The sequence below is a fragment of the Polyodon spathula genome, chromosome 1 (genome assembly GCF_017654505.1).
Source record: "Polyodon spathula isolate WHYD16114869_AA chromosome 1, ASM1765450v1, whole genome shotgun sequence".
NCBI classification, from domain to species: Eukaryota; Metazoa; Chordata; class Actinopteri; order Acipenseriformes; family Polyodontidae; genus Polyodon; species Polyodon spathula.
The window spans coordinates 8,532,898-8,548,235 of NC_054534.1; the positions used below are offsets into that span (position 1 = coordinate 8,532,898).

At 39.4% G+C, this 15,338-nt stretch overlaps 1 protein-coding gene across 1 annotated transcript in view; it reads left to right on the plus strand.

Annotated features, from left to right (window-relative positions):
- LOC121313565 (ras GTPase-activating-like protein IQGAP1) overlaps window positions 1-15,338 on the plus strand; it is a 93,846-nt gene that overhangs the window by 8,483 nt on the left and 70,025 nt on the right. Inside the window, exon 2 of the mRNA XM_041246245.1 lies at window positions 3,148-3,247. Within this exon, the coding sequence (XP_041102179.1) occupies window positions 3,148-3,247 (100 nt within the window). The remainder of the gene's footprint in view (window positions 1-3,147; window positions 3,248-15,338) is intronic.

The following is a 15,338-nucleotide window of genomic DNA, read 5'->3' on the forward strand; positions in this document are numbered from 1 at the left end:
CAGTACCTTTTTACTACATGGTTTGTTTCTGGGCAGGTTTGATGTTTAATAGGTAGCTACCTGGAAACAGGTAAAGGGATGACGCTTTTTTTTTTTTCTTGTGCCTGCTTGCAGTGTACAAGTAGATGTGTCTCCTGCAGCCAGTGAATTTAAGTGTTTTTTATTTAAATTTTTTTTCAAACATGAAACAGTATAGTAGCTTAGCAACAAGATTTGTAAGCTGTGGCCCAGCCATTTTTGTGTGACTGTATAGAGCTTCAGAAATGGCTTGCTTTCTGGCTCCAGTGACCGTGCAAGATCAGGTGACTGAGCCTTTTGGATATTATCTGCTCTTGTACTAGCGCTCAAGAAATGCCACTGATTGATGGAATAGATTGTTCTGGCAGTAAATGAAGACATTCAGAAAGGAGCTTTTAATGTTGTCAAGGTTGAAAGCTTTTGAGCAGGCAGGCATTCTTCCTGTAGCTGGATAATGTGTTTTGAGTTGTTCAGTCTAAGGCATATTGTTTTTTAATATTCTAAATTCATGTGCATGCATTTGAGTAGGCTGTGACACATCATGCAAATATGAAGAAAGAAATATTCTGATCTAAATCTGCTAGTCTTATTTTAAGTTTATATACAGCCTTCAGTACATGTGCAGTACTGTAGTCAGGTATTCAATCTTGGTCCTGTGCTTTTGCTAATGTCACTATACAGTATAATTACATAGCAACCTAACTGTGGAAAAGTATGGGGAGGGGAAAACTGAAGGGCTATATATATATATATATATATATATATATATATATATATATATATATATATATATATATATATATATATATATATATATATATATATATATATATATATATATATATATATATATACACACACACACACACACACACACACACACACACACACACACACACACTGAGTGTACAAAACATTTAGGAACACCTTCCTAATATTGAGTTGCACCCCCTTTTGCCCTCAAAACAGCCTCAATTCGTCAGAGCATGGATTCTACAAGGCGTTGAAAGCGTTCCACAGGCCCATGTTGATTCCAGTGTTTCCCACAGTTGTGTCAAGTTGGCTGGTAGTGAATCTCTACTCCGAATAGCTCGTTCCATCTCATCCCACAGATGCTCAGTTGGAGTGATATCTGGTGACTGGACAGGCCACTGCAGTAAGCTGAATTCACTGTCATGTTCGTGGAACCATTCCTGGGCAATCCTAGCCTGTGGCATTATCCTGCTGAAAAATCAATTAGCAGATGGATACACTGCTGCCATGAAGGGATGTACCTGATTGGCAATGATGTTCAGATATCCTGTGGCATTCAAAGGTTGCTCCACTTTTATTAAGGGGCCCAATGTGTGCCATGAAAACACACCCCACACCACCACCACCACCAGCCTGCAATGTTGACACGCAATACGATGGATGCATATACTCGTGGTTTTCTCCATACCCTAGTCCTCCCATCAGCGTGAACAGCAGGAATAGGGATTCATCAGACCAGGCAATGTTTTTCCATTCCTCTAGTGTCCATTGTTTTCGTTGCTTAGCCCACTGCATCCGCAGTTTCTTGTGTTTTGCTGAAAGAAGTGGAACTCTGTTAGGTCGTCGGCTGCCATACCCCATTCGTGTCAAGGTACGACGAATTGTGCATTCTTTTATGGGTCTTTCGGCACCAGTGTTGTACTGGACTGTCAGTTGACTAACTGTAGCCCGTCTGTTGCTCTGCACAATTCGTGTCAGCCTCCTTTGGCCTCTTTCATCAATGAACCGTTTTCGACCACTGGTCTGCCGTTGGCTGGATGTCCTTTGGGTGGTGGACCATCCTTGATACACACGGGAAACTGTTGAGCGTGAAAAACCCAGCAGCGTTGCAGTTTTTGACACACTCAAACCAGCGCGCCTGGCACCTACTACAGTACCCCGTTCAAAGGCACTTTAAATCTTTTGTTTTGCCCATTTACCCTCTGAATGGCACTCCATGTTTCAATTGTGTCAAGGCTTAAAAATCCTTCTTCAACCTGTCTCCCCTTCATCTACACTGATTGAAGTGGATTTAACAGGTTACATCAATAAGGGATCATAGCTATCGCCTGGATTCACCTGGTCAGTCTACTTCATGGAAAGAACAGGTGTTACTTTACACACAGTGTGTGTGTGTATATAATATATATATATATATATATATATATATATATATATATATATATATATATATATATATATATATATATATATATATATATATATATATATATATATATGACACACACACAATTAAGAAGCTCTAAGAAATCAAGCAAATCTTGCTGTTGTGAAGTTATGGTTTTAGTAATTGTAAACATTGGACAGGTGTTTCAGCATAAAGTGTTCAATATGTAGGCCTACCTGTTGAGTATGCAAGCAGCACCAAATGGCAGAACCAGTACCAGAGTAGTAGAGGGTTACAAAAGGGTATGTTTTACACATTTATTTATAATAAGAGGCGGATAATAACATATATATTTTTTTGTTTTTATTTAATTTTTTTTCTGTTCTTTTTCTGAAGGCAAGTGGTACAGGAGGGTTCTAAATTGAATTTTGTTTCCAGAATCTACCAGACGAGTTTCAGTTCTGCAGTAAAACAGTGGCAGCAGGCAGTCAGTAATAAGGCTTTGTTCTGTAGGGCTCTAGTTAAATGTGTGGAGGACGGGGGTGGAGGGGGCTGAGTGCATTGGCAATGGGAGTGCAGGTCGTGTAATGAAGTGCCATTTCATCCCTGTGAAACCTGCACCCAATTACTGTCTTCTGTAGCTTATTGTGTCTGAAAGAAGGCTATACTGTAAAGCCAGAACATTACCTGTCTTTCTTCAAAAAATGTCAGCTGTACTGTACACCCGCAACCCCAACAGTAAAAAACCATGTCTCAATAAAACGCTATCCTGGCTGGCATTTTACGACTTAGTCATCAGTTCTTCTCCAGTACATTAGGAGAGAAGTCTGTCTGTCTGGCCGGTGATCCTAGACTAGCAGAAATAACCATTTGTTTACAGAATAAAGTACGTGGGAATCTGTGGCAGGTATTCTAGTGAACAACAGAAAACAGAAGCATTGCAGGCTTGACTTGTACTAAATGTTCACTCTTTCCTTTTGTTTTTTCAGCTATTGTGGATGATGAGAGGCTCTCTGCAGAGGAGATGGATGAGAGGAGACGGCAGAACATTGCATACGAGTATTTGTGTCACCTAGAGGAGGCCAAACAGTAAGTTCAAAAGAAACTTTTACAAAGTGGCACACTTTTTGGCTGAGTTTGCAGTGAAGGTGTCCAATAGTTTGTGCATCACAGGCTGCCTGGTAACCGCCTGAGCACATCCTCCATCACTGAAGGAAGAGGGTGTTCGTGGTTTGTAACGGTTTTCATGTTTCCTTTTATTAAATGAAGAATAGAGAAGCCAAATGAAACTCAGAATGGGGAAGACGATACTTTTAATAAAGATGTTTTAAAAAAAGTGTTACTGCTGACTGTATAAAGTAGGAAATGGGAGGATGCTGCACATGTTGAGTCATTTTTGTCAATTTAAAGGCTTATCAACATTGCTGCACAAACCACAGTTTGTGTTGGTGTGCCAGTAGCATGACCATGTGCTGTGTGAACTGCTACTGGAACTGAAGAGGGTCTGCTTACTGTAGCAGCTGTACCAACAGGTCTGTTTAGGTTTGCAGAATATTTTGGTTATTTGTTTCCCAGGGTTGCTCATAATCAAAACGTTTCGAGCTCCTTTGCTGTCCTGAGATGCAAAATATTTTACCAGTGGCTGGAGCCTGAAGAAACATGCAAAGCACTCGTGCCAGCAGTGCATTGCTACTGCACATAGAGGGCTTCATGCAGTGAAGAAGTCACTAGCCATGTACTGCCACTGCACATAGAGAACATAAGAACATGAAGTTTACAAACGAGAGGAGGCCATTCGGCCCATCTTGCTCTTTTGGTTGTTAGTAGCTTATTGATCCCAGAATCTCATCAAGCAGCTTCTTTAAGGATCCCAGGGTGTCGGCTTCAACAACATTACTGGGGAGTTGATTCCAGACCCTCACAATTCTCTGTGCAAAAAAGTGCCTCCTGTCTTCTGTTCTGAATGCCCCTTTGTCTAAACTCCATTTGTGACCCCTGGTCCTTGTTTCTTTTTTCAGGCTGAAAAAGTCCCTTGGGTCGACACTGTCAATACCTTTTAGAATTTTGAATGCTTGAATTAGGTCGCCACGTAGTCTTCTTTGTTCAAGACTGAACAGATTCAATTCTTTTAGCCTGTCTGCATATGACATGCCTTTTAAGCCCGGAATAATTCTGGTCGCTCTTCTTTGCACTCTTTCTAGAGCAGCAATATCTTTTTTATAGCGAGGTGACCAGAACTGCACACAATATTCAAGATGAGGTCTTACTAGTGCATTGTACAGTTTTAACATTACTTCCCTTGATTTAATTTCAACACTTTTCACAATGTATCCGAGCATCTTGTTAGCCTTTTTTATAGCTTCCCCACATTGCCTAGATGAAGACATTTCTGAGTCAACAAAAACTCTTAGGTCTTTTTCATATATTCCTTCTCCAATTTCAATATCTCCCATATGATATTTATAATGTACATTTTTATTTCCTGCATGCAGTACCTTACACTTTTCTCTATTCAATGTCATTTGTCATGTGTCTGCCCAGTTCTGAATCTTGTCTAGATCATTTTGAATGACCTTTGCTGCTACAACAGTGTTTGCCACTCCTCCTACTTTTGTGTCGTCTGCAAATTTAACAAGTTTGCTTACTATACCAGAATCTAAATCATTAAGGAAAATACATATCAAGAAAAACAGAAATGGTAGTTTAGAAATCCCTCTCCTTGAGCACTGCTTGAGTTGTGAATTGCCCACCCCACGAGTGCTGTAGTGTTATCATTGTTTGATATAAACCCAGGGCTCTGTGCACAATGCCTTTCTGGGTATGATGACGCTGTGTTGCATGATATCCCAAGTAGGAAACAACAAGGCTGTGTTTTGGGACTGCATGCAAAAGAGAGAAAAAACGAAACTGTGTAAACAGGGCAGTTGTTATCCAGGTGAAAAGAAAACTGTGGTTCACGGTTGTAACACTGTGATGAAAATGGTTTTAACAGCCCTAGACGTACATACAGCATGTTACATGCATAAATAAAACAAGAAATGGGGACAATGAATATGCTACTTGCTGCTTATTGTATGGTTCGCCCAAATGATATAGAGTACTATTTGGTTTGACAGTATCTTGAAATGAAAATGGGATTTTTCTGTTGAATCCCAATTCAACCTCACAGGCTTTTTGAAATATTTGTTCAGCAGAGCTGTTAGAAAACAAACGCCTGCTAACGCTGGAGGCCATAACAAAACAAATTGCCAAGGTCCTGGATTTTAAAAACGTCTACAAACAGGAGTTTCCATATCGACGTGCTGTTAAATTGTAGCTGTTTGTATTGTTTCCTTTTCTCGGAGCTGACCCCATACTGTGCCTGCAGGGAAGCTGGAATTGCTTGTGTCCAGTTGGATGGAGGTCTTGGGTAGGAATGTCTTGTTCCAGCTGCAAGGCATGTCACTTTTTTAAATCATTTTTTTCTTGTCAGCTGCAAGTCTACATTTATTGTACTAACCCTGAAGTGCTTGCTGGTGAGCCTTTAGACTTTCTACATGCTGATAGAGAGGCAGCTCTTTTGTTGAGGCTGGCTGGAGAAAATGTACAGTGGCCTCACCCTTGACCTTGTATTATCTGGGATCGCCTTGGTTTCAAGTCACATGTGCAGTAGCTACTCTTACTGATAACGTTCCTGAAACCTGTGCATTCGAGTGACTGCTAATTAACTGAATCCAACACTTGAGTTTTAAACACATTAACTAGTGTAAATAAACACTACATTTTTAAGGTTGTGCTAGAAGAAACTTTTACAATGATTTGGCAAATGTTTACCAGTGTTTTATCAGTGTTTTTTTAATTTATATTCATCTGTTTGAATCTGTCTTCCTCAATCTTAAACATATGGTTTGGTGTTAAACTACTCCACAGACTTGAGATCAGTTTGCCGAATTACTATACATGAGACAAGATAAGAATGTAGAATTTTAGAAGCAGGCGGATTAGCGTTTAACATGCTGCATATCTGCCAGGTCTTCAGTCTCATTGGGGTGTTGAGACATACAAGCATGTTGTCTCTTTTCATTCCACAGTAACCCTGGTTTAGATTACTGTGTTTCACAACAGAGAATTAATTACTTATTGTTAACCCTTTACCTGTGTCCTGCATGTTTATCTTCCTCAAAACTGAAAGACATCAACACAGCAATCGTACAGTACTTAACAAATGCCCAGATCATCACTTCACCCAGCCACAGGAGAAATCGCATGACCAGCTGGCCCAGTAGTTGTTGGGAGTGTAAACTAGTGTGTTTACCCTTTATATCTGAAATACCCCATGTTCTGAAGCTGAATTGCACAGTCCCAATGTATTCACTTTCAGTACCATGAACACTTTATATATTTATTTTGTACTTTTAAATGTTTATAAAGATGTTGGTGAATGTTTTATAAATGCGAACACTGTCTACATCACCGTTATTAACCCCTTCCCTTGTGGAACTGACCACAGCTGAAAGTTGTTTTGAAATACAAGCCACAGATTCCTGCTGTATCAACAATGTGGATGTGACCCCGACGGCAACAATGCTTGGAAATCAGGAATACTCTCTGTAAAAGCAGGTTTGAAATGTATGTACAGGTCATCACTTGAGAGGCTATGGGTTAGCAGTCATCGTTCCAATTGGAGCTACACATTAGATCTTCATTTGCTTTCTTGCACCTTGTAGAGTTTCTAATTTCTATCAGAGTCCTGGATTTCACTGTAGCAGGCAAACAGGATCCACCTTTTATACTAAAGGCACTCTATTTGCAGCACTTGAGTCCAATCAAAATGCAGTAGTGCTGCGACTAACACAGGATTTTCATGTTCGGATATTCGCTCAATTTAAATATTAGTTTAGATATTCGTTGTTTTTCAAAAAGTAATAAAAGCCATTGCATTGCTGTGAATGCAGGCAGAGGCAGGGGGCGTGGCCTTGGCCTTGTGTGTGCGCCTTTATTTTACAGCAAGACCTTACACTGTGTAACATGTTAACATAGAAAAAAATATCCCAGGAGTAAAGAATAAGTTGTGTAGGACTTACTTTATCCCAGTGAATTAACTACAAAACAAAGGATGCCAAATAGCAGTACAAGTTAAACGTTGTTTTGTTTATTCCCGAAATAAATAGTACGTAAACACATTATTTCTCTTTTTTTTCATTCCTTGCCATTTCTTCACAGTAAACTGGCCATCGACCTGTTTTCATAAAGTAATAACATGAGGTTTACTTGTGCTGAACAAGCAAATGAAAACTGAAATTTAACAATTAAACACTTTGAATAAAACAAAGGTGGAAATGGTGTTGTAAAGTGAAGGGGGATAAAACTCACTGTTTTGGTTCTCGTTTTATTACGTTCCACATAGCAAAGTCACAACAAAATATATACAATCTATATAAAAATCACTATACAACATTTTCAGGAAGTTGGGTAGTGTTTAAGCGAGGCATTTCAGAATGACGTGCTTACCTTTTTTTCTGTCTCATGAGATTCTGGCTTGCTCTAAAGCAGCACAACGCATTTTTATCCCAGATGGCTTTTCCTAGAGATCAGTATGTGTGTGCGCCTATAATCTGGTTTGTTTACTTTTTGCTGTAAAACTTTTAAATATAGGCTCAAGAACTGCTGTGTTGATTCTGTGGGTTTTTTTTTTTTTTTTAAATACAATTTATTAATCTCACGTATCACACAGCTCTTTCCTTTGCCATTTTTTGGAACTGTCGCGCAAATTTAGGTGAGGCAGTAAATAAGTGCAAGGTATTTTTGTCATTTCTAGCGAATACAAACTTTTTGTATCCGAATACATGCCAAAAAATATACATTTGAATATTCGGATGTTTGTCCCAGCACTAAAATGTAGTGTCCTCCATGTCATGTTAAAACAGTGTTTTCACATAGTGCTGGTGGAGAATCTTGTTCCTGTCAATGGCATTTTCAGTGTACGCATTGACAGCCAGTGTTTTTTATTTAAGCATGTACTTTGCTACATGATGGTCTGTGCGGGGACTGTCAATGGAAGTTGGCCTACTTGCTAAATTGAAAGTGCAGTGCATCTTGTGTCCTGTAAGTGTATAGAATGCTAATGCTAGTTCTTTCCCTACAGGCATGCAAATTAGTGGTCAGGAGCGTACTGTAACCGGGTCGTGTGGGGAGGCTTTAAAGAGAGGAGTGTTTCTGGAATTGCTCGAATGCTATAACTGAATAAGTGCAAAGGAGTCCTTTTGCTTTTGCAGTTCCTTTATTTCTCATGTAGTTGCCTGAGGCTTGTCTGTGCCACGCCTGCTTCTACAGATCAGGGGTTTGTGGTAAGTGTCACTGTGCCCCTGTGACAGAGCTCTGGGCTGGAGGAAGTGACATCTTCAGGGCCTTTGCAACACAGGGCCCCTACCTCCTAAATCAGTTTGATCTCTTCCTCTCCTGCTACCGGGTCGCTTCTGAACCCTAAGAACACAATCTCCAAACAGATCTGTTCACTTTGAGATGCTTCTTGTACTGTGTGAACCAAAGAGACATACTTTTAACATGTCTCCTTGAAAGAGATTAGGAGATCTTGGCACTGGTTGCACTGCAGCTTGTGAATGCCTAGAAGGATTTATTTCCGATTTACATTGATTACAGTTCACATGCGGTAGAAGAACAGCTACAGTGAGATTCTCCAGTATCAAATCAACTGAACATTCCCAAAAATAAAAAGCTGTGTGGATGAACGTGTTTGCTTTCCACACCCTCCTTGTACTGTGGTGTTTCAGTCAATATACTAGGAATCATGTGCTTGTGCTTTTTAGATTATAAACTCATGAATGGGAACAACACAACTGGACATGATTACTGCTATTCCTGGGAACCACCTTAAAATTGAATGTCTTTTGTCAGTGAGTGAGCCGAGATTTGAACCAGGGACCTCCTAGTTACAAGCCCATTTCTTTAACCACTGGATCACACAGCACACAAATAATTTCAGACCTATGGTTGTTCAATACAGTTTACATTTTATGTCCAAAAGCAAAGCATTTGAATTAATCTCGCAAACCCTGACAAATGTAACTATCATACTAAATTCAGCTTCTTGTTCTATGATATTGACACATAATACAAACATGACATGCTTTGAAACAAAATGTAGTGGGTAGAGTTAATAGATTTTTTTTTTTTTTTTTTTTTTTTTTTTTTTTTTTTTTTGTGTTGCTTTAATTTAAAATAAATAAATAAAAAGGAGTACTTGGCCTACTTCTGATTTAGTCTTATCCAATGTGTAATGTAAGTTTGAAGTGTGTATCCTAGCAACGCGCTACTCTACCGTACTACCACTAGAAGAAGCACACTCACACGCAAGGTTTTAATGCAAACCTGCAACAGGAGACTTAAAACTAGGTACTAATTCAATGCATCGATTCACCAAATGTAATCTGAGCTCGGAAAAATCAGTAATCAATGCATCGATTTAATTGTTGCACCCCTATATAATATATATATATATATATATATATATATATATATATATATATATATATATATATATATATATATAATATATATGAGATAGCAGGGAGGGGGTTAAAATTCCTCCCTGCTAAAACCTTGTGAGAATGCACTGTTGGGTGAGTGGGCTAAGGGTTTAAATTGTGTTAATTGTTTTATGGTTTAGATAATCCCCTGCACCTGGTGCTAATTGTAAATTGGAGCCAGGTGCAGGGTATTTGAGAGGCAGCCAGTGTGCTCAAGGCTGCTGAGTGAAGAGCCCGACTGCGTGTGTGTTCAGTCGTATCGCAGCGAGTGCTGAGTGAAGCAAGTGTGAGTTTGTGTTTTGGTGTTGGTATCAGGTAAACGGCTTAGCCGTCCTGAGTGCTTAGCTAGGTTCCCGTTAATGTTTAGTCAGAGCTCCAAGAGAGAGCTAGGTGTTTGTTTCTGTTTTGTTTGTATTCATTTGTGTTTATTAAAAATAGCGCATAAGTGCTGAAAAATGAATTTCTGACTCCTGGGTCTGCTTTTAAAGGGGCAACGAACGACGTGAGTTGCAAGGATTTTTCATTATATATATAAACACACACACACACACATACAGCTCTGGAAAAAATTGAGACCACTGCAAATTTTTCTTAAATCAGCATCTCTACATGTATGGCAGCCATTACATTCCAGTGTCTGTTGAATTCCAACACAGGCACACCTCATTCTACTGAATGAGGTACTGATTAGGGGATCACCTGAACCAAATCTTATTTAACGAGGAAAAGTATAAAAACCACTCCTGTGGTCATCTCTATCCTCTTGCAGTAGGACCAGCTGGGTGGCAAAACAGTGCTAGTAGTAACTCAAAAGTAATTGGAATAAAAAAATAACAATTGACCATGCCCAAAGAGTTGAAAAGGAAAAGAAGGGTTCAATTCTGGCTTTACTGGCAGAGGGATACAGTGAGCGTCGGGTTGCTTCCATCCTTAAAATTTCAAAGACGGCGGTTCATAAGAACAAGGTCAAGCAGCACACATTGGGGACAACAAAGCTACAGACCGGCAGAGGGAGAAAACGACTCTCCACGGACCGGGATGACCGCCAACTCATTCGAATGTCACTCGGCAACCGTAGGATGACATCAAGTGACCTACAAAAAGAATGGCAAACGGCAGTTGGGGTGAAGTGCACGGCGAGGACGGTTCGAAACAGGCTCCTAGGGGCAGGGCTGAAGTCGTGCAAAGCTAGAAAAAAGCCCATCATCAATGAGAAGCAAAGAAGAGCCAGGCTGAGGTTTGCAAAAGACAATAAGGATTGGACCGTAGAGGACTGGAGTAAGGTCATCTTCTCTGATGAGTCCAATTTTCAGCTTTGCCCAACACCTGGTCATCTAATGGTTAGACGGAGACCTGGAGAGGCCTACAATCCACAGCGTCTCGCACCCACTGTGACGTGGTGGAGGATCGGTGATGATCTGGGGGTGCTTCAGCAAGGCTGGAATCAGGCAGATTTGTCTTTGTGAAGGACGCATGAATCAAGCCAAGTACAAGGTTGTCCTGGAAGAAAACTTGCTTCCTTCTGCTCTGACAATGTTGCCCAACTCTGAGGATTGTTTTTTCCAGCAGGACAATGCTCCATGCCACACAACCAGGTCAATCAAGGTGTAGATGGAGGACCACCAGATCAAGACCCTGTCATGGCCAGCCCAATCTCCAGACCTGAACCCCATTGAAAACCTCTGGAATGTGATCAAGAGGAAGATGGATGGTCACAAGCCATCAAACAAAGCTGAGCTGCTTGAATTTTCGCGCCAGGAGTGGCATAAAGTCATCCAACATCAATGTGAAAGACTGGTGGAGAGCATGCCAAGACGCATGAAAGCTGTGCTTGAAAATCAGGGTTATTCCACCAAATATTGATTTCTGAACTCTTCAAGTTAAAACATTAGTATTGTGTTGTTTAAAAATGAATATGAACTTATTTTCTTTGCATTATTCGAGGTCTGACAACACTGCATCTTTTTTGTTATTTTGACCAGTTGTCATTTTCTGCAAATAAATGCTCTAAATGACAATATTTTTATTTGGAATTTGGGAGAAATGTTGTCAGTAGTTTATAGAATAAAACAAAAATGTTCATTTTACCCAAACACATACCTATAAATAGTAAAACCAGAGAAACTGATAATTTTGCAGTGGTCTCAATTTTTTCCAGAGCGACTATATATATATATATATATATATATATATATATATATATATATATACACACACACACACACACACACATGTGTGTGTGTGTGTGTGTGTGTATATGAAATATTCCTGGGAAGCAAGTTGAAGAGTCACAAACCTCCAGCCTGGTTGGGATTCCATTGGTGATCATGGACAGTAAAGTACTGAAACTGCATCTTAACGATGGTAATAAGTTTCAATTCCTATGTGCATTTTTAACAGTGAGCTGCCAGAGTCCAGCACTTTTTAGAGTAGTAGTGTAGTCACACCCCTCTTTTTTATTTTGTGTGTCGTGTCTGTCCCCAGGGGTGTGTTGCTGTGAGGCAAGAGACTTTGAACCAGCGGTGAAAAGCAAACATTGAGAAGGGCAAATGTTGTTTTTAGTTATTGCCCAATACCTTAGAAAATACTTCTAACATTTGCAAGGACAACTTGCCACGTGATTACTAAAAGTAGATTTAATTATTGATTGGCTAAAGGGCAAAAAATAAAAATAAATAAACACACGAGTAGTTTACCTTGTAGAGGATTCACAGTTATCATTCTAGTTGATTGTACTGTACACACAGGAGTCCTTATTGACTGAGCTGAATTTAATCCTGTTCACAAGATAGATATCACTTTGCTACAAATTCTGAGAAGTGTTTGACCGAAAATTCCTGAAATGTAGTGAGACAACACTAGGTCCTTTTTTTTTTTTTTTTTTTTCCTATTTCCAAAAAATGCATTGACACCTAAACCTGTCACCGGTTTTATCTGTATGTATAACCTGATATCTAAATAAATGTACGGTGTGCCCTGGATTGCAGTAATTGATTTTTCTCAGGAGACAAACCCAACCCTGCACCCTCCAAGTTAATGCCTTGCAGTACATATATTTGAAATTCTTCATATATGGAAGATCCTACTTGCTGCACCATATTTAAGTTTAGTTTTCCAAACTTTTTTAAACATTTCAAAGTACTGGCAAATTTTACCCCCCATTTGATTTAAAAAAAGGACAAATAATCTGCTACAATTCTCAGTGTGTATCTGATAGCCCTAGAAAAAGATACAATATAGCATGATAGGCAAGCTGGCTTCTTGTAACCAGAGTTAAGTTAATTAGTAGTAGACTGAAGGAGAAATTAATTTAATCATTCAATTCAAGTCACGGGAATGCTCAGATTTGCTTTTTGGTGTTGATATATGAATAGGTGGATAACACACTGCTTGAAGTAATGGAATTGGGTGTTTCTTATGTTGAATCATTTAGTTAACGAGCAGTAGGTAATATACTTTCAATGTACTATTGTTTCTTGTTATTAAAGTAAATGTACACTATCGGTCAAAAGTCTTAGAACACCTTACTTTTTCCGGTTTTTATTAAAATTTACGCAGTTTAATGTCTCTGTACTCTGAAATTAAAGCATAGAACAAATAAATAATTGGAGATAAAAAATAAATCATGGAATCGTTTTGTTTAACAAAATTATCTACATTTTTGACTCAAAAGTAGCCACCTTTTGCAGATATAACAGCAGAACACACTCGTGGCATTCTTTCTACAATGGAAATCAAATATTGTTCGGAAAGTTCTTCCCAACACTGCAGACGTTCCCACAGATGTGTTGCTCTTGTAGGTTGCTTTGCTTTCACCCTTCTGTCCAGTTCATCTCAGACCAGCTCGATGGGGTTTAAGTCTGGAGACTGCTGGCCATTCCATGATTTGAAGCCTACCGTCTTGTTCTTTTCTTCTAAGGTAGTTCTGACATAGCCTGGAGGTATGTTTTGGGTCATTATCTTGCTGTAGGATGAACCCCTGACCAATTAGGCGTATACCAGAGGGTATTGCATGGCGCTGCAAAATGCTGTGGAAGCAGTTTTGGTTCAGGGTGCCACTCACTCTGTGCAAGTTGCCGACTCTGGATCCAGCAAAAGAGCCCCAGACCTTCACGCTTCCTCCTCCATGTTTAACAGTTGGTGTCACACACCGGGGAACCATCCTTTCGCCTACTCGACGGCGTACAAAAACCTTACGTGATGAACCGAAGATTTCAAATTTTGATTCATCGGTCCATAAGACCTTCTTACAGTCTTCAATAGTCCACTGGCGGTGCTTCATGGCCCAGGCAAGCCTCTTTTTCTTATTTTGCCATCTTAGCAATGGCTTTCTTACTGGCACTCGACCTGTCAAACCTGCAGCTTGAAGTCTTCTCTTCACAGTTGAAACTGAGACTTGCTTACTTCGACCATTGTTAAGCTGTGCTTGAAGCTGTTGTTCTGTGAGCCGCCTATCACGCAAGCTGTTGACTCTCAGAAACTTGTCTTCTGATTCTGTTGTGGCTTTGGGTCTGCCAGACCTCTTCCTGTCAGAGTTTCCTCCAGTTTCCAAGTGCCTTTTGATGGTGTAGGAAACTGTACTCACTGACACCTTGGCTTTCTTTACAATTTCTCTAAAGGAAAGACCTACACTTTTAAGGGTTATAATGGTCTGTCTGTCTTCCTTTGTTAATTGCCTTTTTCTCACCATTATGATAGCAATATACTACTTCCTGCAGTACAATACTGTCCAAATAATGCTTAAGAGGGTGTAGTAACACAGCCTGTTCCAACACTGCTTTTATACAGACAGAGGGTTTGTAAGTAATCAACAAAAGTTGGGACACCTGTAGGAATTGTTAGCATCAACTTTCAAGGCTTAATTTACTTCCATTGCTGCAGAACAGCTGTAAGTTGTTAACCCATTACTTGTTCCCTGAAAAAGGCCTTTTTGTATAACTCTGAAATGTACATTATTTTTCAGTTTTTGGTAACCTAAACTTTTTTTTTAACCTCTGGCAGTTTACCGCTTACCTTTGTACCATTTCAGGTTATTCACTGGACTTGAACTGCTTAAATTTCAATAAAAACTGGAAAAATGGGGGTGTTCTAAAACTTTTGACCGGTAGTGTATTTCAGATTAACAAAAAAAAAAATGGTTTCATATTTGTGTGTCTAGACAAAAAATCCAATCCGCTCTCCTAGCCAGTAAACACACCCCTGTGCTGTCCTCATTTTCCAGTGCTCCTGTTCAGAAGGAAACTGCTCTGCTATTTATCTACATGGAAGGTCAATTGGATTAGTTTATGTTGGTGTTATTTATTTGTCCTACATCAAAGTATTAATAATAACCAAACCAGTCCAAAAGCCACATTTCACATCGCTATGCTATTTTTATTTTATTTTCATTTTTAGACGATTTTGTCTGATCTCCAGTGTATTTATGCATTTATTTTTTCTTGGATTGTGTTGGTATTTTAAGGCTTTTCAGTTGAAGTGATATAAATTTCTAGTTATATTTCTGAAAGCTAGTTTAAATATATTGGTCACTGCTGTATACACCTTTATTATTGAATCAGTGAACGGCATGGTCACGATGAATGCATTTACAGAAGTGATGTAAAGAATTTTCTGCTCTGTAACCAGTTGTTAAAGGAGGACGGTGCAGAAACAAA